The sequence below is a fragment of the Vombatus ursinus genome, unplaced genomic scaffold (assembly GCF_900497805.2).
Source record: "Vombatus ursinus unplaced genomic scaffold, bare-nosed wombat genome assembly UNPS02009975.1, whole genome shotgun sequence".
Lineage (NCBI taxonomy): Eukaryota > Metazoa > Chordata > Mammalia > Diprotodontia > Vombatidae > Vombatus > Vombatus ursinus.
In genome coordinates, this window is record NW_020949753.1 from 8200724 (window position 1) to 8225253 (window position 24530).

The window sequence follows — 24530 nt, forward strand, 5'->3', positions numbered from 1 at the left end:
TTCATGGCTAATATTAACTTGGAAGGAGAACTCCTATGGAATGCCCCAAGGTTCTATGTTTGGTTCTGTGTTGTTGTTGTTGTTTTTTTTTTTATCAGTGGCTTGGATAAAGACATAAATGACATGCTCATCAAATTTGCAGATGATAGAAAACTAGCTAACACTATGGATAACAGCTCTGATCCAAAAAAGATCTTACCAGGGTAGAGCCCAAGGCTAAATCTAGTAAGATGAAATGTAATAATGCTATATTTAAAGTCTTACAAATGAAAACAAAAATTGACTACCCAAGTAAAGGATGGAGGAGGCTTGATTAGACAGTAGTTTGCATGACAAAGATCTGGATCTTTTAGTGGACTAAAAGTTCAATATCAGTCAGTGGTGTGACAGGGCAACCTTATGAAGTAATAGGTGCATTGTACTCTGCCCTGGTTAGATCACATTGGAGTATTGTGCTCGGTTTTGAGTGCCACAGAAGGACATTAATAATATGGTCAACATGTAGACAAGGGCAGTCAGGATAGTGAAATCCCTTTTAATAAAGTCCTTTGAGGATAGGTTAAAGGAACTGGGGATTCAGGAGGGCATGAAAACTTTCTTCAACTATGTGGACTGACATGTAGAATGAGGATCAGACTTATTCTGTTTGGCCGTAGAATATAGAAAGCAAATCAGGGAAGCTGAAAAGACAAAAATTTAGGTTTGTTAGGAAAAATTTCTAAACAATTAAAGTTTTTCCAAAGTGTAATGGGTTTAGGGATATGGCAGATTCACTCTCATTGGATGTCTTCAAGCAGAATCTGGATGACCACTTATTGGGTATAACATCCATTCTGAAGCCACTTCCACAACCTGTACTTGATCCAAGAATTTGGTTTCTACAGTTGCTACTTACTCCCTTCTTCAGGGCTCTAGTGAAAAATCTAAGGAATTGGGATTTCTAGTGCTATTGTTCTTGAGCCCCCATTGGTGTGCTTCCTATTGACTGTCAGCTAGTAGATCTTAGCAAAGGTCTTTTTTTTTTTTTAAACTAAGATGGTGGAGTAAAAACAACTGGTACCAAATATGCCCAACAAGAGGTACACTCTTTCTCTGGAAATGCAAGATCACTGGAAAGAGTAGGCTGAAACTTAAAGTACAAAGGGTAATGAAACATATATATATATGAAACATGTGGCAAAGAGGGTGCTTCACTGGCACTGGGAGTCTCTTTTCTCTCTTTGTGGAGAACTCATGAAATTCCTCTAAATGTAGCTCCTTGCTGGGCTCCCATCAATTGAGTCTGTAGCTAGAATTTTCTGTCATGAGGGGGCCCAATCTCTGAAAGTGTTGCTTCTCATTGATGACTATCTTTTTGTATCTGTCTGTGTCTGTGTTTATCCACGTAGTTCGTTGGTATTCCTCTTTGCTCCTACTTTGGTGTGTTTGTTTATTATTCATCTAGTCTATTCAATAAAATGGTCATTGGATGAGGGAGGGAGTATAATACTGGATGTCAGATCCCCTCCTTTCTCTGTCACTCCTATCTTTTTACTTCTCTGTAGTACTAGCCCAAGGGTCTGCCTACTCAAGGCACTAATGAGCCTGAAGTCCTTCATCATGTGATTATGCTATACTAAACTGACTTCCTGTTTTATACATATCCCAAGAAGTATGATTTGATCTTCTCAACTATAATAAGATCTTGCCTATGTGGCATTACCTAGTTCTCATCCAATGGCCCAAAGTCCTATGGTCTTTTCAAATTGATTAAGATCTTGGCATTCCTTAATGCCGAATTCACTCTATTGATTTATTGATCAATTCAATTAAGTTGTCTGTACCTTTTGTGAATACATTAACTAGGTTAGGGGTAGAAATTCCCACCCTTACCTAGACATAGTATAATGGTTATTACTTTTGGGTACAATTTGGACTTAAGAGTTACAGAATTCTGTGATTCTGGACTCTTTATAAGGAAAGAAGTATTTTGAATATCAATTCTCTAAAAACATTCAAAACTATAGTATATTATTCATTTTGTTGAAATATAACTTCTACCTTCAGACATATGAAATATGAAGCTTCAGATATATGAGGCTATTCAGAAATTGATGATGTTTCATATATTCAAGTTATTAAGAACTTGCTTTCCTTTCCATACCTTAATGAATATAATCTAGTCAACTAAAACATAAAAAAGTTTTTGTAAGTGTCATTTCATAAACCTAGACTCTTTGTGGTTTGCCTGAGCTGAAATTAACTTGATGCCAAAAGAGGATGTTTAGATAGTTTTCACAGTCATGTGATACACAAGGAGTTACTTCTAGAAGGAGCATGAATAAAATAGTTTCTCAAGTACTTACTATATATACTAAGGTGACCATGCTTCACCTTTTCCATGCCATAAAGTCCCTATCCTGAAGTAAAGCTCTTCTTTTATTTGGTAGTGAGGATTTTAGGTCTTAAAAGACTTTTTCTTTAGCTAGAACCTTATCATTATATGTAATTATTTTCTTTTCTTTCATAATTAGACCCTTTCAAATGCTTTTAGAGTTCATGTAGATATCACATGATATCATGTGACCAAAATATTTGTCACAAGATGTGGAAAAACCCAAATAACATCACTGTACCTTTAAATAAGTAAAGGCTTAAATTTCAAACAGCTATCTAAGTAAAACACACATTTTAAGACATCAGTCTTTATATAGATATGAAAATTTGTATTTCAACAAATGAAATACTTTCAAAGATTTCCCAAGAGCAAATTCACACATTATAGATACACACTTGCTTTATTGATAAGCTCACAGTCAGGCACTCAGAAATACACCAGTGTATGATTCCTGTTGTGTGCAAAATTCATTTATTAGGTGAGGTGTGTTGGGATGCAAACCTTTAGACCATTTCAAAAACCCTGCTAGTCTCCATATTTAGTGAAGGAAAATTACTCTAGAGCACTCAAATCCTATTTTCTATACAGATCAGAGTCAATCACATTCAATAACTTTTGTAAGTGAAAAAGATGGATTTTTGTGAGTATGGGAATTTTCCCATTGCTGTATTGTATAGCAATTCCTAACAAATCCATGGTGATTGTTTATTGGTGAAAAGCTTTGGAAGGCCAGATGGAGTGGTTCATGTTTGTAATACCTGTTATTGGAAAGGCTTGAAGCTGGTGGATCACTTAAGGTGAAGAACTCTGAGCTTCAGTGGGCTATGGCATTTGACAGTCTACAATCAGTCTGGCACCAATATGGTGAAACCCAGGGAGTGGAGAGCCATCAGGTTGCATGAAGAGGGACACCCTGTTCTAGGCTGGCAATGGAAGTCAAAGCTTTCATGCTGATCAGAGAGCATTGAGGGCTCATGATTGGTGGCTGGACTTCCAGTCTAGTTGAAAGAGGAAGATCCAGTCTCAAAAAAAAGTGTCTGAGTTTTGGAGAACTGACATTGTTTGCTTGTTTGAAAATTTCCAAAGGATATTTTCTTCATCTACTCTAAAGGGAGAAAACTTAATTCTTTAAAAAGTACCAAATACTTAGCTGAACACTTTTTAAAAGCATGTTAAATACTAAATGGAAAAAATGAAGAATAAAGAGAAAAAGAAGCCTTACCTCTGGATCTACATTGATAATCTTCCTATCTCTCTTGTATTTGAAGAGCAAACCATCACAGTTTTCAGCAATCACTTGATAATTAGGACTTGAGTTCAAAATAGCAATGTGGCTATCCCAGTTGTAAAAGCTATAAAAATAATATAATATTGATTAAATTGATATAACATTAAATTACCTACTGTGAGTCTGCTGGCTTTGAATGTGGAAGATCTGAATTCAAATCCTGACTCTATCATTTAATACCTGTGTGACCTTGGGTAAGTCACATAAACTCTCTGGGCACTGGTTTCCTCTTCTGTAAAATGAGAGGGGTAGACGAGATGCTTTCTATATTCCTGGTTCACCTCCTCTGAGCCAAAACCTAATCAAGATCCTGCTGCATACTTAAGATTAGTGAATAAGGCCATGCAACACATTAATTAAGAAAGGATAGACAGAATCCTGTAAATTAAAATTCTAGAGAACAAGCCGGCCTAGCCAGTCAGGCAATATATATTTGTTAAGCACCTTCTAGGGATACAGATACAAAAAAAGAAGATCTGTGCCCTCAAGGAGCTTACAGTCTAATGGTGGAAGATGAAAGGAAGTTGACAAGGAGGTAGGGAGATATGGTGGAGATCAGAGAAGTCTCAACGTAGTGTAGCCAGGTAAGAAATGAGGACATATCTGAGCTGAAGTCTCTCCTTAAATGAAGATTTGGAGTTCATGGCCTGACCCTCCAATCAGAGAGGCAGAACCTAGGAGGAATGGGAAACCTTTCAGAATAGAATCCAGAAGACAATGAGAAATGAATCTCATGAAGTAGAAAAAGGGGATTTTCTTTTTTTATAATATATTTTATTTCCATCTTAAAAAAATCTTTTAACTTTTTAAAAAAAGTTTATGTACAAGAAAGTAAGAAGGCAGTAAGAGCAATTTATGAATTCAAGTCATAAGCTCAGATGAATTATATTTTGGGCATGAAAAGAACTACAAAATGTAAGTGCTGAGCTGTTAGAGATCTCTGAAAGAAAATATAGAATGGGAAAGAAAAAAAAAACAAAGGCTGTCTCTATTTTCAGAAAAGGAAAGAATGGAGTCTGCCAACTACAGCCAATGGGCTTGATGCAAATTCCTGGCAATACCTCATTAAATTCCTAGAATTCTGCATTAAAGGGATGAATAATGAATGTATTGAAAAGGAAGTGGTAAAAACAAAGAGACAGAATGGTTTTGTCAAACAAAGGTCATGTTAAAGCAACCATTTTTCCTTTTTTTATTAGACTTGTACACTAGGGGGATGTGGTAGATACAGTTTACCTAAATTTTAGCACACCATGTGACATAATTACACTAATCATTTGGAAAAGATTGAGAGATGTGAAAATTAACAATCTTGATGAATGGTGGAATCTGAAAAGTAGTCATCAGTGGCCTGATATCATCTTAAAAGGTCTCCAGTGGAGTGCCCAGCTGTTTGGCATGTGATGTTCACCAATGAATATCAATGACATGGTGCAGATGGCGCACATTAAATCTTTAGATGACATAAAATTGGTGGGGATATAGCTAATACTCTAGATGACAGAGTCAGGACTCACAAATCTCTTTTCAGGTTAGATAGAACATTCCATGGAATCAAATAAGATTAAATTTAAGAAAGATAAATATAAAGTTTTATGCTTAGGGTCAAGAACCAACTTTATAGGAACACAAAATCATAACTTCAGTGCTAAACAGATTATGAGTTCATCTGGTTTAACCTCCTCATTTTAAAGAAGAGGATACTGAGGTTCAGAGTATTCCCATGGGCATACAGGTAGTGTCTGAGCTAGAATTCAAAGCCAAATATTACGACTCAGGAGCCAGTATTTTTTCTATGATAGAGAGGACAAGTCTGGATACAATTTAATTTGAAAACTCTATGAAGGCTCTTGGGGGATTCTAAGCTCTATATGAATCAGCAATATGATGTGACAGTCAAGAATCCAAATGTAATCATTGGCTGGTATGTGGTATAAGAACAAGAACTGGGGGGCAGCTAGGTGGTATAGTGGATAGAGTTCCGGACTTGGAGTCAGGAGGACCTGAGTTCAAATCTGGCCTTAGACACTTGAAACTTACTGGCTACATGACCCTGGGCAAGTCACTTAACCCCGATTGCCTCAACAAAAAATACCAAAGCAAAACCAAACCAAGAACTGGAAAGTGACAATGAGACTACTTGACTCTGGTCAGACCACATCTGGAATACTGGATTTGGCTCTGGATGGTACATTTTGGGAAGGAGTTGATAAGTTAGATAACATGTAGAGGATGGTAATCATGGTGATGAAAGGCTTCAAGTTCATGCTGTATGAAAATCCAGTTGACCTGGGGATGTGGAACTTGAAGAAGAGAGGACTTTAGGTTGTCAAGTAGAAAAACAATAAGACCTGGTCTTTATTGATCTACAGGGCAATTGACAAGGGGCATTGACTCAAAGTGGCACAGAGATAGATCTAAGCTTTATAGAACGATAACATTCTCAACAATTAGGGTGCATCAAAGTTAGAATGAGCTGCCTTTCACTGCAAAAGCTGGATCAGTCTTTGGATATGCTATGGAAGGAATTCTTGTCCAACTGTGGGATCTTTGATCACATTGGGGCAGGTATTTCCTCTAACATTGTAATTATTATGAATAATAATGATAATTCTTACAAAGTACTTTATGTATATCACCTTATTTGAGTGTACAGGATCCTATTAAGTAATATTCCTCATTTTAAAGAACAGTAAACTGAAGCCCAAAGAGGTCAAATGATTTTTCCCAGAATCACACAGCTAATAAGTGTTTGAGGAAGGATTTGAACTTGGGTCTTCCTAACTCCAACATTTTATCCACTTAGCCCATCCATACCTGCTCATTTGTGTAATTCTCCATGCTCTGTGTAACTCTTGTCCATGTTCATCTGAGACACTCTACGCAATGTGTTGGGAACCCCTGGTTTCTTGTGATATTATAATACCAATGGGGTTTTTCTGTCAACCACTCCTCCAGCAATGTTCTGGGGTTTGATGCAAACAACACGATAATGTCTGCAAATGGGATAATTTGAAAGGTTTTGCCATCTCTAGAGAATCCTTCTTCCGTAGGGGCTCTGTATCTACTTTTTTGATCCCATACTCCAAAAAGAAACTTTTTTTTATAATATATCCAACCCTGACTACCTTCCAAAGCAGCCCATTCCCCTATTGGACTGCTCTAATTGTTAAGAAGTTTTCCTGACAATGAGTCTAAATTTGCCTCTGCTCCTAGTTCTGTTTTCTGTGGCCAAAGAGAACAAATTTTCCAAGTGATTGTCTTTAAAAAATTCAATTGGCTACTTTCCAATATTAATGTCTTTTCTAAAATGAGCTACTTGGAATTGAACACACTATTCCAGAGGTGGTCTGAGCAGGGAAGGTAAGGGCACAGAATGTTGGGTATTACTTTTAATCTTTTCTAATCTTCAGAGACTCCTGCTTGACACACAAGTTCTGCTAATAACTTCAGAAACACCAATTCCTAACATACCCCCAGATATCTATCATCCAGCCCTACTGAATTCAACACAGAATTTTTAAAAAGAGCAGGTTCCTTTCATTAGTTAGTTTATCTTTCCACTGTCATGTCACAAATGGTCCTTTCTTTTATTCTTTTTGATCCTGGACCTTTTGGCACCTGGAGGAATTATAACATGCCAAATTGGGTAATCAATCAACCAACCATTTACTGAATGCTTGTTATGTGCCAGGCCCTATACTAGATGCTGGGGTACAAAGACAAATAGTATTTGTCTTCAAGAAGTTCCCTGATTCTCCTGCTCTCAATTCTGTCCCTATCCATTAAATAACTATATTTATATTTGTATATTTATATAACTAATATATATTAGCTACGAAGATATCTTATTTCTCCTACTTTTCCCTCCTAAATTTGTTTCATTTTTTTTTCTTTCTCCACATTTTGTGTCCTAAATTTCTTCAACAGAATCTTCTGTTTGTCCATGTCCATCATTTGCTGTAGATTCTCTATTCTAGCTTGTCTTATTCTCATTGATTGCTTCTTTGCAGTTCTACTTTCTGTCCTCATTTCTACCTTTCTTTCACATTTCTTTGTTTGCTGCTTTTGTTACTATTTTCATTCAGTACGGAGACTCTAAAACATTGCCATATTTCTCCCTTTCTCAGAGATTTTCAAGTCAATTTTATTTGTCATAATGCTTATTGTATTGCTCCTATTTGGTCATCCACTGGGACAGGAAGGCCTACTGAGGCTGGCATTTTGCCATCCATTTTGTCATTGTTCCTTCCTACCAGGAGTGGTGATAATCTGGCCTAGGATTGCCAGAGATCATGTCTACAATTTTGAGATTCTTCTGGGGAGTTGAGCAGGTACCCCATCTAATGCTTGGGACATGAGGTCTTACCCAGCAAGGCTATTTGGCCATTGATCCTGCCATTGAATATGTAATACTGCCTTGCTCCCCAAAGTACAATTTTCCTTTGCTTTTGCTTTGGGAACAAAAATCAGATAAATATTTTTCTTACTAATGGAAAAGGCATAAAAATTTACTGACCTATTTCTCTACTCATAATTCTTGTGATGGCCTAGATCAAAACTCCTTTCCAAGGTCACCATTTCTACATTAGTGTTATATAAATATGCAATTAAAAAAAATTTTAAGTACCCGAAGAGTGGTGACTTTCACTTTTTATCTTTATATCCTTGATACCTGGCACACAGAAGGTATTTAATAAATATTTGTTGATTGATTGGTGAGGGAAAGCAGAGCCTTTTCATCTTTCTTCAAGCCTCCTATGCCATCCTTTCCACTGTCTTTTTCCCAAACCCCAGAAAAGTTCTTAAATCTCTTAGATTTTGTGGACATGGATACTTCTGGATCATTTCTAGACACATGCTCAAACTTTGTGGGATATGATGTGACCCATACACTGTAACAGAAGTTCTGCATAACTGACATTTATCAAATGACAACCACAGACTTCCTCCATCACTATCATCAGTTTTTCCTCATGTTCTTCCAAATAAAATAATATTATAAGGTATAGCAACAATTCCACATAGTTCACGGCTCAAACTATTTTTTTCCAACTTTTGGAAAGTGGCCAGTGCTTCCAGACACTTTGTGGCATCTGCTCTGACTGGTAAAATTCAGCTGGACAGATGAAGACAGTCTTTTCCTTGTCTTCCTCAGTGGTAGGAATCTAATAATATTCACCTGTATCTTCTAGCCTGGCTCAGCCCATAACACACCAGACTATTCTTTGACCACTGCAGACTCTAGTGGCTGCCTCTACTTCTGCTCCCTATTCCCTCCCCCATATGGCTGTCCCAATGAGGTTACTTTCCATCTGCTCTGTAGATGTCTTCTATTTGTATTATGTGTGTTCCATGAGAATGGGAGCTCCATAATAGCAAATAGCTGTGCTTCTGCTGCTAATAATAAGCCCAGTGCCTGGCATATAGTAAGTGCTTAATATGTATGTGTGTGTGTATATATATATGTGTATATATATATATATATGTGTGTGTGTATATATGTATATACACACTCATAAATATTTGCTGACTGTTTGCTGACTGATCCAAAGGCAGCCTCTCACTCTGCCACTTTGCTCTTGGTACTCTGTTTCATACCTCTCCAGTATCAAGAATTATTGTGATTTATTATTTTGTAGGTGTCATCTGCCTCCTAGATTATAAACAATGTGAGGACAGGGAGCATATCTTGTGTAAAATTTGTACTTCTTTTAGGCTCTAGTATAGTACTCTGTCCATACTACATGTTTAATAATCGATTGATGAATTGGATTAGAAATATCTAAGAAGCTAGAATCTCAGCAAATATTTTTTGACATGGACATTTTGGGCATCAATATTATTCAAATGTTTGGGAACATGAGTACTCAAAAGAGAAAGGACCTTGCACTAATTAGTTTCAAAGACTATTTTGATCTTGTAATATGAAGTAGCATTTAGAGAAATATTTTCTCTGTGGTGTCTATAATATGTAAGTACAGCCACAATCATTGAGAGTACTTAAAAAAATTCATGTCCAACATGGGAAAAACTCTAGCTTAGATTTCTTCCCTAATACTATATATCTAAAACTTGTCAGAAGATCAGGTTGGGACATCATTCTGAATCTGTACTGTCAAGATTTTATTCAAAGAAGAAAGTTTTCTTCAAACTCTGAAGCAAAAAACCCCCCAGAAAAACAAACAAAACAAAACAACCACACACAACCCCACAATTAAAAACCCTATCCTATATAATAATTAAGCATCACTGACTTTGTAGTCTTTTTCAGAGTGATGTCAAATATAACCCATGAGAACCACATACTATCTACAATTGTTATTGTTACTTCCAATTAAGATAGAAGCATGACAGATCAAATAGGCACCCAAATCTCCCACTTTAGAAAAGATGAGAGAGAGCAACACATTCCACAATGACCAAGAAATCCAAAGAGGACATATCAATAAACTTCTTCACACAGCCCAGGACTGCACAAAAAGATGACCAGAAGCTGAAGACACAAGAAGAAGGGCATGCATGCTTCATTACTATGAGTGCCAGTAAACAGGCTGGATGTCTGTGGAAACTCTTCAAGTTAGGAAGCCTGAGCCAGCACCCTAACTGGGGAACTCTTAGTCGGGAAGTTCCCCAGAGGGCCACCCAGCACCCTGATCAAGGGAATTCCATGGGAGACAGAAGTCTTCCCAAGCCTTGATTGAGAAGTCCAGGGTGGGATGGAAAACTAGGGCAGTGACCTGATTGGACTGGAAACAAAGAAAAATTTTAGTAACCATTTTGTCTAATTACTTGCCAATAAAACTTACAGCTTAAATTAAGTATTAATACCTACAAAAAATAAAATATCCAGATTAATAGAACAATAGAGAATTTGAATGAACTAATCTCAGAAGAAGTTGCATAAAGAGCTGACAGATTATATGTGAGCTCAATGAAATATTCAGAGAATAATTCATTGTAATAAACTGTTTCCAAAGTAGAAAAAGAAGGAATCTTATGAAATTTTTTCTATGATGCAAATATGGTCTTGATACCTTAACCTGGGAAAACTGAGTCAGAGAAAAAAAATAAAGTATAAACTAAAATTTGTAATAAACATTGATGCAAAATCATTGAAAAAATTAACAAAGAGGATATAGAAACTTATCAAAATATTACACACTATGACCAGGTTGAATTTATATGGGGAGTGAAGTGCTGGTTCAATGTTAGGAAAACTATACACATAACAGATCATATCTAGAAGAAAAATAAAAGCATACGATTACATCAATAGTTGCAGAAAAAACCTTTTGACAAAATTTAATGTATATTTCTGTTAAGAAAAAGCCCGAACATTAAAAATCATAGGGATAAACAAAACAATGTTATTAAAGATTTGAATTATATTGGAAGATTCACTGTTCAACCAAAATTATTAGAAAAACTGGAAAGTAATGTGGCAGAAATTGGATACAGAACAACATCTTACACCACATAGCTCAATAAGATGCAAATCTATGCACAACTAGTATAAAAGGTCACATCATAAAGAAATTAGAGGGTCAAAGAAGAAAACAATTTCCCCAACAATGGATGGTGGGAAGTTTCTTGAGAGAAGTGATTGAAAGGCTAAGGCAATAAAAATACTATTTTGGTTGAATAATATTGACCAATTTTGGCACAAATAAAATCAATACAGTTAAAAATAAGAATGGAAATAACTGGGGGAAAATTTTGTAAGCAGTTTCACTAACGAGGTCTAATATACAAGATATTTAGGAAAATAATTAAAACACATAAGAACAAGAGAACAATTTCCCAAAATTTAATTGGCCGAAGGATAAAAACAGGCAGTTCTCAAATGAAGCTAGCTATCAACAAACATATGAAAGAATTTTCCAAATCACTAATAATAAAGAAAATTAAAACAACTCTTAGGTTGTACCTCATACCAGTGATATCCTAGCCCACAACACTGTACCCTCTGCCCCCATGACATTCAATAACCTAGGTGGTCAAGGTCACAAATGTCAGCTTCAGAATACCCATGTGTACAAAAATATTCATAGAAAAACTTTTTTTTTGTAACAGAAAAGAAATGGAAACTAAGGGGGTAGCCATTATTTGGAGAATGGCTGAACAAATGATGGCATATGAATGAAATGGAACATTATTGAGCCATAAGAAATGATGAAAGGTATGGATTCAGGAAAACTTGGGTGAACTTGTTCAGAGTGAAGTGAGCAGAACCAGGAGAAAGATTTATACAATGATTACAACATTGTAAAGAAAAACTATTTTAAAAGACTTAAAAACTCTGATCAATGAACCAACCAGAGGCCAATCACCATTGCTTTTATTTGGCTGACTCAAACTGTCTGACTTTTACCAGATGAATCTAGTTTCATGACTTTTAATTAGTTCTCTGTTAGGTGGGTGTAAGATTTGGTGCCATACAGAGGTGTCATGAACCATCATTTCTAGTTTAAGAATGAGACCTACATGTTTGGACATAGCCAGATTGAAGGCTTGGAGTTATCCATCACATCACATGTGGAACTAGGTCACGAGGACTGGATCTGGTGTAATGACCTGCTTTTAATAAAACTGGAGATGGTAAAGGTGTAGAATCCCTCTGTGCCTTAGCAGCTCAAGCAGAAATAAGGGCAGTAACATTTAGCCTGATGGTATCATTTCAGACACTGCAGGAGGATAATGGGGAAAGCAGTGGTACCGTAGCCCCACCAGAAGTGAGAGAAGGATGATCACAATAATATTCACCCTTTAGGTGGAAGCTCCAATAGCTTCCAATAGCAACAACAGTCAGTTAATAAGAATTTATTAAGTGCCCACAAGGTACCAAGCATTGTGCTAAGCATTGGAGATATCCATCACAAAAAGGAAAAAGAAAATTCCAGTTCTCATGGAACTTATAGTTTAATGTGGAAAGGGCGGTGGTTTGTGAACATCAACCAGATAAGCAGTGGCCTGAGCCAGGTGGTTAATATAGACCAAAGAAGTAATAGCTAGTGTGGGGTAGAAGCAGCCATGGTCATGCCCCCATCAGCTCTGGGCTGGTCCTCACTGTTAGGCTCACAAAAGAGGTAGGCCTATGTTGCCTCATTGGCTCTCATTGGCTTTACTGAAAGGATGAGTAGGTAGGAGCTCCTATATTGTGGAGGTGGTATTTGTGACATTGACCACCTAAGTTACTGGAAATCATGGGATGGGGGGTGGAATGTTGTGGGCTAGGACATCACTGGCATTGAGGAGAATTGAATTACCTCACCCCTACCCCACTCCCAAGATTATATACCACCAGAGTTCTTATGAGCCAAGACTTTGTGAAACAGACACGAGAAAGTTTTAGTTAACTTTGCTACCAAACAGATTCTGATCTGGGCCCCAGCTATGGGATCTTAGGGTGAGGAGCTTCTGAGTCCTAGGGAGCTTCTTTGCCAACTGTATTTAATCTCCCGGTTGTCAGCTTTTACCTGTTTGTACCTCCTTGGACTGCTTTTTATCGCCTTGGGGACTGCTTTTACCTGGAGATTGGTGAATATGTTTTTATAATAGAAACTATTTACACGAAACGTCTGGGTCTGAGTGATTGGTTGCGTCTGCTATGGACCATAACCAGGTCAAAATTTACAGGGAAACAGAGAACCTTTTCAGCAGTCTCAGTTCCAACATGTCACAAGCTTCTAGGTAGGAGGGGGCATGTAAATGACATCACCTGTATACCTGGATATCCTCAGGCACAGAATTTCTCAAATGGAGATGGAGAGCTTGCAATATGACCTTGCAACATGCCACGGCACAAAGGGTTAAGAAAAGGATACAAGATATGGGAATAAAGATGCTTCAGTGGCCTAGGAACTCACTTAAGTTTTGAATAAAAGCCTGAACATGTTAGGGTTCCTAAAACCTAAATTTAAACATGAATTCAACAAATGTAGAATCCTTTCTAGGTACAAAATACTCTGCTAGGTACTGGAAGGGTCCATGGAGATTAGATAAGCTCACTGCTAGATTGTCTAGCAAAAGGATAAACTATATAAATAATCATCATAAAATAATATACTAAGGGTTCACAAATGATGAGATGAGATGAGATTCTGGATTACAAACACCTGAATTCAAATCTCGCCTCAAACACTATCTTTGTGACCTTGGCCAATTTAACTTCTCCTAGCTTAAGGTCCCGTGTCTATAAAATAAGGGGGCTGGACTCAATGCCCTCTAAATCTGCAATCCTGTTGTAAAAGAGTTGGTTGTATCATTCTTAGTCCCCACAACCCTTTGTGGATCACATTCATAGTGGAAAAAATGATCACTTGTTTATAAACCACTCTTTAGTGACACTGGATTCATCCTTCAGTTCAGAAGTTAGGAAATGTTCTGAAGTCTTTCTTCAGCTCTGGAAATCTAAAACCTTATGAATACAGTTTGGAAGCCCAATGACAGCAGGATTTTTGAATGACAGGAGATAGCTTTTTCATTCAAAAGAATACTTTTCTCAATGGTTGCCATTGCAGAGTATGGCTTTGATTTATGACTCTTTAAAGTGTTCTTCATGCTTTTTATCTTTAGACTTTTATTCAAAATTTAAGTGAGTTCCTAGGCCACTGAAGCATGTTTATTCCCATATCTTGTATCCATTTCTTAACCTTTTGTGCCGTGGCATGTTACAAGGTCATTTTGCAAGCTCTCCATCTCCATTTGAGAAATTCTGTGCCTCAGGATATCAAAGTATACAGGTGATGACATTCACATGACCCTCTTACCTAGAAGCTTGTGACATGTTGGAACGGAGACTGCTGGAAAGGTTCTGGCAGAGAGTTGTGAGGAAAAAGATGCCAGATAGAGGAGAGGAAGGAAGGAGCTGGATTTAGAATTCACATGGTGTCCTTCATTTAGGCTCTATATGGGGAAATGGTGGATGCCCAGGGATTTTGTGCATCCACAACTTAGAGAGACTCTGACAACTTAATGAATTGCAGCTGCTGAGGCCAAAGATGGTCTCTGTTGCCCTGTTAAGGACAATGAATAGTGAGATATCCAAGGGCCCCTCAGAGACATAATCTTTTTTCTCTGCCTTCAGGTCTGGGAAAGATGCCCCATTCCCCATCTCAGAAACTCCTCTGATGTCTGTCTCATCTTTCTTCCCATAAAGGGGAAGGAATATAAACAGAAAGGCTCTTTCCTGGTGCTCACTCCTATACCCTTTGACCTTTCTGCTCTCTTCTCTCTAGCCTCCCCTCTCCCCCCTCCTCCCCCTTATTGTTTTGTCAATTCCCTTTTAATAAAAGAAATTAGTCACCACTGAAACCAGTCAGTCTTTGAAAAGCAGGAGATGCAACCAGGGAAGAAGCGGTAGAATGGTTTCTCCCCACAGGATATCACAAACCTTTTTGGTTGCTGTGTGACTGTATTCATTAGTTAACTCGAAGCTGATTTAGGAGAGAGGCTAAATAGAGAAATTAAGAACCAGAAATGAATCCAAAAGTCCCTGGACTGAGAAAGCCTCTCAGGCAGATGCCGGTCAGCTTGGGATGACTGGGTAGGTGGCTGCCTTCTAGGTGTACTGAATGAATTCTCTTCATTCCTTTGTTTGTTGCTCGGCTACAGGGCCTTGCTCATTTTCTGAGCACTATGTAGGCTCTTTTGCAGCAAGAGTTGGTCAATTATTGTTAATTATTTTTTTTTACTATATGTTCCTTCTCTTGTTTCACTATTGTCTTCAATGATCCTTGAAATGGTTGCCTTCCACACATCAAAAACCACTGCAATACCACTGCAATATCGCAATATCAAAGCTGGAATGCTTTGAGAGTTACGACTTTGGCACAGCTCCTTGGAGTAATATCCATTCTTTAAAAAAATAACCGCACAGAATTAAAAAATAAGTGAAATGAAACACAGATATATGGAAACCCACCTAGCACTTACCTGATAGAGAACTAATTAAAGGTCACAAACCAGATTCTTCCAGCCAAGGTCAGACGTTTTCAGCCAGCAAAGTGACAGTAAAGCACACACGTAGATCACAAAGTGAAACCATATCCAAATGATTTCTTGTCCCAGGTAATTCATGCATCACTAGATGCTGTGGGGAAAACTCCACAGGGATAATAAGAAACGACCCTGGCTTTCTGGACCTTGGGATCTAGTCAGTAATGGATTGCTCTCCTGACCTTTGCTGCTACATCCCCAGTTCAAAATATCCTGAAGACAAACTCAACATGTCCAAAACAGAACTAATTATCTTCCCCCACCCCAATCCACCTCTTTACCAAATTTCCTTATTAGCGTTGGGGTCACCAGCATCCTTGCAGTCATTCAGGTTCAAAACTATGGTGTCATCTTTCACTCACTTTGACTCACTCATCTAATCAATTGCCGAAACTTGCTATTTCTATGTTTACAACCTCTCTCACACATGTTCTCTTCTCTTCACTCACATAGTCATTAGCACTTCTCAACCTAAATTGTTGCAATGACATTTGGTCTCCTTGCCTCATCTCCTTTTATGCCAATCCATCCTCCACACAATGGAGTGATTTTCCCAAAGCACTGGTATGACCATGTCATCCTCCTTACCCTGAATTCTACAACCTTTAGTGACCCATGACAGGAGAACAGAAGAATTCATGACCAAACAGGAGATAGAGAACATTACAAAAAGCAAAATAGACAATTTTGATTACATTAAATTGAAAAGTTTTTGCTCAAACAAAGTCAATGCAACTAAGATTAGAAGGAAGGTAGAAAATTGGGAAAAAATTTTTACAACCAGTCTCTCTGATAAGGGCCTCATTTCTAAAATATATAGAGAATTAAGTCAAATTTATAAGAATACAAGCCATTCCCCAATTGATAAGTGGTCAAAGGATATGAACAGACAGTTCTCAGATGAAGAAATTAAAGCCATTTATAGTCATATGAAAAAATGCTCTAAATCACTATTGATTAGAGAAATGTAAATCAAAACAACTCTTAGGTACCACATCACACCTATCAGAATGGCCAACATGACAGAACAGGAAAATGATAAATGTTGGAGAAGATGTGGGAAAATTGGAACACTAGTGCTTGTTGATGGAGTTGTGAAATGATCCAACCATTTTGGAGAGCAATTTGGAGCTATGCCCAAAGGGCTATAAAAATGTGCATACCCATTGACCCAGCAATACCACTACTAGGGCTATATCCCAAAGAGATCACACAAATGGGAAAAGGACTTACATGTACAAAAATATTCCTAGCAGCTCTTTTTGTGGTGGCAAAGAATTGGAAATTGAGAGGATGCCCATCAATTGGGGAATGGCTGAGCAAGTTGTGGTGACTAATATTGATAAACTTAACCCTTCCTGGCAATACAAGGATCTAAGACATCTCCAGAGGTCTTGTGATGGAAAATGCTGTCCACACCCAAAGAAAGAACTATGGAAGCTGAATTGTTATTTTTTTTCTCTTCTGTTGAGTTTTGTTTCCTCTTTCTGATGGTTCCTCCTATTGATTTTAATTTCTACTTACAACATCACTAATGTGAAAATATGTTTAATATGAATGTAAATGTATAGCCTATATCAGATTGTGCACCACCTTGGGGAGGGTGGTGAGGAGGAAGGGGGAGAAAAATTTTAAACTCAAAAGCATATGGAAGTGATTATTGATATATCAAAAAAAATTAATAAAAAAAATTAAAAACAAAACAAAACAAAAAAAAGAACCTCTATGACTAAATAGAAACTCTTTGTTTAGCTTCTGTTACTCTTCACAACCTTGTCTTTTCCTATCTTTCAAGTCTTACACATTATTCCTCTCCATGCACCCTGTGGTCCTTTCTTACTGGGTTATTTGCCGTTCCTCAGGTACAATGCTCCATCTTATTTCTGTCCTTTTGGACTGTCTCTAACAGCTTTTCACCTTTGCCTCTTGGAGTCCCTGACTTCCTTTAAGATTAAACCAAGTGCCACCTTCTGCAGGAGCCATTATGGTCCATCCTAGTGGCCAGTGTCTTCCTGTGCAAGGTGACTATGTGTCTGTTTTGTACGTGTCTTGTTTAAACATGTATAGTGTGTATACAAGTCTTGTATATACTTATATATTTATATGTTGTCTCCCTGATGGAATGTAAGCTCTTTGAATATATAGATGTTTCTTTCATTTTCTCCTATTAGTAATTCATGTGTATTGACTGATAAATCTGTGATTTTTGTCTCTGCAAGCTCAACCTCCAATGGTGCGGCCAGAAGTTCAGTCATATATGCTCAAACTTAGTAATTCTCATCCATTTACTTCTATAAATCCTCTATGGAGATCTATCCATTGCTTGAGGACTTTTTTCTTTGGTTGGTAAGCATTATGTTTATCAGAAGGCAGCTAGATAGCTCAGTGGATAGAGTGCTGGGCCTGGAGTCAGGAAGACCTGAGTTCAAATACAGCCTCAGACATTTACTAGTTGGGTGACCTTGGGCAAGTCACTTAACCTCTGTTTGCCTAGGAAGCAGCTAGATGGCTCAGTGGATATAGGGTTGGGTCTGGAGTCAGGAAGACTTGAGTTCAAATTTGGCCTTGGACACTTATTAGCTGTGTGATACTGGGCAAGTCTCTTAACCTCTCTCTGCCTTAATCCACTGGAGAAGGAAATGGCAAACCACTCCAGTATCACTGCCATGAAAAGCCCCTGGACAGTATGGTACATGGGGTCATGGAGAGTTGGGACAGGACCAAACAACAACAAAACATTTTTTGAGTACCACTGTAGTAGCTGGTGTGTCTATTTGCTATCCCTTTGTTCTCAATAAAGTCTCCATAAAGGACTGGGCCATATTATTTCCTGACTACACACCTGCTATATATTTTATTCCCCTTCTTTAATTAGTCAACTGAACATTTGTTTCGTGCCTGCTATGCCTCAGGCACTGTGCTGGTGGGGATGCAAAGACCAAAATGAAAGAGCCCCTGCCCCCAGGTAGCTTGTGGCCTACTTTTGCCTAGTAAATATCACAAAAGTTTCCCAAATAACTACAATTCAGAGGTCACTCTTGGTAAAACTTGGGCTTATTTTGATATTCAATTTATGTGCTTTTCAAAAACATCAGCACATCCTTTATATCCTACTTCCCCTCAAACAATTTAGCACCAGAAGACCAGTACAGAAGATCATTTTAGGGTTAATTATTATGAGCAAAAACTTTAGGTTACATGTTCATATTGATCATGTAGTACATGTAAAGATTTAGGAATATAATAGGTTCTAGAAACGATGAACTTTGCGGTGGATTAGTGCAAAGGAAAGGAAGGAAACATTACGGCCACTGCGGTTGTAACCCTGGGTCATTACATCTTACAGTGTGCCTGTGGAACTTGAAATAAAAGCTAACAATAGCTTTGAACCCAAGATATGTGGGATAAGCTTGCTGAGGGATACTGGCCTTGTTTCTATACCACAGCATGAGGTATCACTTATTTTGACAAAAGAAATACAATGGAGAGGAACAAGGAGATCAGTAGGTTTAACTACCATTATTTAAGTCATAAGTGAGCTAGTAAATGAAGCTTACAAGTTGATATATAAAGTATATAAAGGAAGACTATAGAAAATGTGAGTGATTCAGCTTCCCACACAGAGGTATTTTCTAATTAACAATGCAAGCATTCCACATTGCCTTAAACAGATCTCCTTTAAGTGCAAGTCAGGTTTCTTTGCTAATATTAAATTTTAGGCATGTGAAAATTTTTAATTTGTATTCTCTTAATTTCTGTCATTCATTACACAGGTTTCTAAGACTTTAAGCTTAAGAGCTGATGTCAACCTGAATTGGGAGAAGGCACTTCCTCTCTGAGACATTCTTATGCCAATGACATCATAGGTCCAGTCAAAACCAAAAACAAAATAACCCAATGAACCTCAAACACTTTTGAGGCAGCAGAGTGACAATTTGGGGCAGGCCTTAGCAAAATGAAGAGGCTCTAGAGACTGGTGATGGATGCGTGCCTGTATCTAAGGACCAGCTGGGCTCATCACTAAAGGCTTGACTATCAAGTGGGATTTTCTCAGCTAAACCAACTCATGAGGCCCTTCTTAAGATATTGAAGGATAATGATTTGAAGTGGTGGAGAAAGTGCCCATTGTGGTAAAATTACAGCTAACTGAAATATTCTATTAAAGAAGATTGAACATGTTGTGTTAAGGTATAGTATGTAAGTCACTGAACTTGGCATCAGAAAACCTGGGTTCAAGTCCCAACTCTATCACTTCTTAGTCACATGATCTTGGGCACTTTAGTCTTTGAAAACTTCAGTTTATAATAATTGAACTGTCTTCCCTATAGGGTTGTTGTAAGAATCAAATAAGATAACCTTTTAAGTACTTTGGAAATATAAAAAAAGTTATGTAAAAATATATATATAAAAGTATGTAGATATAATTATCTAATAAATAAATAACTATCTGTAAAACACGTTTGTCTTGGGACTTTGCAGAATTGATTTGGTTTTCTCCTTCCTCTTGACAAATTTATCTTTAAATTCATCATTTCCTATCTGCAGAATGAAGAGGATTTACGTTTCTTGATGGTGAAGAATATTTCAAAATGCAATTCAGTACAACTGCACTAGCAATTTTAAGCCCAAACTGTACTATGTGCATGGCACTGTGTTAGATGTTGGGAATACACAAACATCACCTGTCGTTCAGGAATTTAAGTCTGCTGGGCACATGGAAGGGCCCCAATGCTGGAGTGAATTATGTAACATCTAAATAGATAAAGATGGTGTAAATCTAGTGAAAGGATTAACTGAAGAACATTGGAAGAGCTGTGTTTTCAAAAGAATTGTGTTGCTATTTAAATTTCAAAGAAGGACATAAGCAGCCAGCCTGCCTTTCTTGGGACTGAGCAGAGAAAAGCCTCTTTTTATCTTATTTAATAGATTCTTGGGTATAGTAAGTAGGCTCTTAATAATATCCAAAATTACTTTGGGTTTTCTTTTTTCCTTTGGTGTCTGTCAGAAGAGTCATCTGTTTAAACACATAGGAAGACCAGCACGTTGAATACGGAAAATCCTAAGGAAGTATAATCATGTTTCCCATTTAGTTTCCTTTTGGGCTTCTGGGGTTGGGATTCCAGGGTGTAGGGTATACCTGCCCAGCTTCCATGGGAAATATTCTTCCTGAGACTTTTCTCAATGTCTTTGGCGTAAAATGGTGGAGAGAGGCCATGGGCATTCCAACAAAGGCTCATGATCACCTATCTGTTTCCTTCCCACAGAGCAGTTCAAAATACTAGGCTGGATTGATTATTTTAAAAAGTGGAATGAATTAGGATACATTGTATATAATTATGATCACCTAAAAGATTCATGATATACATTTATGCACAATATTAATTTTACTACAGCAAAGCAAATGTTGGTTTTACCCTATAAAAAGCCTTTGATATAATATAGCTGATTCTTTTCCACTCTAGAAAAGAATATATTTCTTGATTTGTAACAACAGTTGAATGTGATGTAAAAAGGGTTTTTTATCAACTTCTCTAAAAATTACTTCAAGAAGTTTCTTCCTTAAAATAGTGAAAGAATGCTTTCTTCTGAGTGCAGGCTTTGGAAACAATTTCTTCTGTGGTTGGCCAATCAATTTCTCTACAAAAGGCGGCTGTAACTGAATGTGTTGTAGATTCTGTAGCTATGAATAGAGATATATTCAACCTGTCTGGAAAGTTTGGCTATCTTTCAACAACTGAATGATCAGTACAACTTTATTGCTGAGGCTGAGACTGTAAGGTCAGGTTTCACTTCCAATCTGGCCTCAGAACAACGAGGAAAATGACTAATACAACTGGTGCTTCCAATAATTTTTAAAAACTTTTCTGAATTAAGGGATGCTATTGTGATGATTCTCTTCACAAGAAAGAGAGGAGTTTGTTACATGTGGCTTCAAAAGGAAAAACCGTTAATTTCTATAATTTTTAACATGCCTCTTAAGCTCTTCTTTAAATATGTATCGGAAGATCTATGTTCACATGGAAAGGTACTTGGATTTAGAGATGGGGCATATGAAAAGAGAGAATGAACATTTGCCCAAGACAAGAACTTGCTGGCAGCTTGGGAGGAGGGGGAAGAATTTGGTTGGCAACCTTTGAGCGAGAGAAATTAAAAGAAATTCTAAAACTTGAAAAGATAGTTGAGTTGAGATTCTGCTTTGGAAATTCTAGGCTTAGTAAATCTCTGAGCCATAATGAAACTAAACTATATGGTACATACCATGGAGAAAGAGAGGCATCTGGACAAACAGTCAGCTTTAATTAGGCCAATAGGTTAAAAGTTAGTGGTTATTAAATCAGTACTCCAGTAATCTGCAGTTGTAGCCAGATGAAAAATGTAATTAAGTCAGCAGGACAGCCAAACCATCCAATTATTGTAAAGTTCATAGCAGAAAAACCATAGCTTCAGAATGTCATATTGCTGTGACAATGTGTAAGGGACAGGAGGAACATTAGAATTCAGAAAGTAAAGCCAAGTGTATTCTTTCAATTGCCTTGGCCGACAGGAGAGTAAGAGGTTTCTGATGTTTTTCCATCATGTTTCCTGAATGTTTAATAACAGTATCAAGTAACAAGCATTGCATCATGATAGCTCTTATTGGATGATTTGTTCACAAGGGAAGAGGCAGTTTCTAGCAGAGTCTGTAAGCTGGTGAAGAAATTAACCCTGGGATGATGTTACAGGTTTGGAGACACAGCTCAAAATATTAAAAACAGAATTTGGATCAAGCCACTCTTCTCTCTGATTTGTAGGAATGTATCTATGAGGGAAATGATCTTTGATATTAAGAAAGAAAATATATATATATCCCAGTCAGTCTTAAGAGGTTGATATAGAAGGGACCTTAGAGATCATTCAGTGGTAGAAGCTATAATCAGGAGTAAGCCTTGCAAAAGGGAATAAGGCATAAAAATGAGGCCTTCCTTTGGGACTTAAGAGTATTATCTTCCTATGGAAGCTATTGCCAAACTGTTAGCAGTTCATTGAGCCAAATGAATATATCTCCTTAATGGGGCATAAGGATGAGTCTTTGCTCATGAGTGTTAGTTACCTCACACTTTTTGAGGATGAGTGAATAAAACGCATCATTTGGAAAGTTTTGATTGGTTTAGATAATCATAGATAGAAATGATACATTTGCACTGAAGCCAAAAAAGGCAGCCAGCTACTGCAGTTGGCCAATTAAAGAGACAGGGCAGGAACAGAGCTAAGAGCAGACTTCTGTTGGGGTGGTAGTGGTGAAGTCTTTGTATCTGTTGTTTGGTTGTTTCAGTCATATTTGACTCTTCACTCTATTTGGAGTTTTCTTGGCGAAGATATTGGAGTGGTTTGCCATTTCCTTCTCCAGCTCATTTTGCAGGTGAGGAAACTGAGGCAAACAGGGTTAAGTGACTTGCCCAGGGTCACACAGCTAGTAAGTAACAGAGGCCAGATTTGAACCCAGGAAAATGAATCTTCCTGACTCCAGGCCCAGCACTCTCTCCGCTCTATCAGCTAGCTGCATATCAATAGTGTATGGGCAACTGTGAACCCTCTATGTCATTTCCTTATTTCAAAGCTGTCCTGTACACAATATTGTGAACTGGGTGTTAACAGTAGAGACATACATGACAGAAAATTTACTCAGCAATGTGAAGGAAGGCAAAACAAACCAAAGACAAAAGGTTTTGAGAAGCCCTCAAGGGTTAATTCAGACTGTGTAAGTAACCCCAGGGCTTGGATATGCTGGGCCATGAGATAAACTGTCCAATTCCCACATTTTCCAGAAGAGGAAACTGAGTGAGTAGACCAAGGTCATTCAAGGAGCAGAGGAAGGATTTGAAACTGTGCCTTATGACTTCATATTGAGTTCTTTTTCCATTCCACTAATGTTTCCAAAAGTAAAATTACAGGGAAAGAAAAAAGAGGTACTATTAACTCTCTTAACCACATTTACTTTCTCCACTATGCCTCAGCATTCTACTATGGACTTCAATGAAAAACAAACACTAGAAAAAGAGTTTATGGAGAGATAAATTAGAGAAAGAAAACTACAGAAACTACAGACTGACTTCTGGTTAAGATGGCTACATGAAAATACACAGAGGAGGCTGGTTCTATTTACTTTCCTCCAAGGTGCTTGTTGGTTCAGGATCAGCGGTTTGGGGAGTGCAACCACACTCAGGGCTCCTGTGCTTATCTGGTGGCAGCTGGCCAGCAGTGGCTCTTTGTGGTGATAAGGCAGGTGAGCCTCTTCTTTACATTATTTCTCCCCTCAGTGATGGCTGCAGGGTCTGGGCTGAAAGTAGGTCTAGTGGTTGGGGAGTGCTGTATTTCCAAAGGTTCAGGGTCCTGAGCTATCTCTGTCAAGTTCTAAGGAAGATGAGGTCAAAGTATCAGGAGTAGTTTGACTTGCCTAGCACATGCTAAATCCTGTCACCCTCAGGCTGCCTTGCTGCCTCAGCTAGACTGGTTTGTTTGCCTTGAAGAAGAGAGGAACTCCATAGTAACTACAAGTAGAGCCTCAGAGGGAAAATAATTATTTTCCCACAGGGTCTACAAGAATACCTAGAAGAAATGAAGCTAGAGACACCCCTAGGACATGTGACCAGCCAGAGGAAACATTTTCTTGGTTCCTACACATTCTCAAAATCTCACCAAAAGAGAACCTATGCACCAGGGGCAGAGAACTTATAGTTGAATTCACAGGACAAGAAAAGTGAAACACCTGTTCAGTAACACTGGAGAAATCTTCTCTTCAACATATTTACTCAGTACCCCTTCTCCTCCAGTTTCCACATGCTGGCAAGAATAAATTAACAGAGAGGCTATTAAAATTAGAAGGAA

At 37.8% G+C, this 24530-nt stretch overlaps 1 protein-coding gene across 1 annotated transcript in view; it reads right to left on the minus strand.

The window, feature by feature from the left end:
• LOC114036726 (cilia- and flagella-associated protein 299-like) overlaps positions 1 to 24530 on the minus strand; it is an 88870-nt gene that overhangs the window by 11753 nt on the left and 52587 nt on the right. Inside the window, exon 3 of the mRNA XM_027853399.1 lies at positions 3600 to 3729. Coding sequence (XP_027709200.1) covers positions 3600 to 3729 — 130 coding nt within the window. The remainder of the gene's footprint in view (positions 1 to 3599; positions 3730 to 24530) is intronic.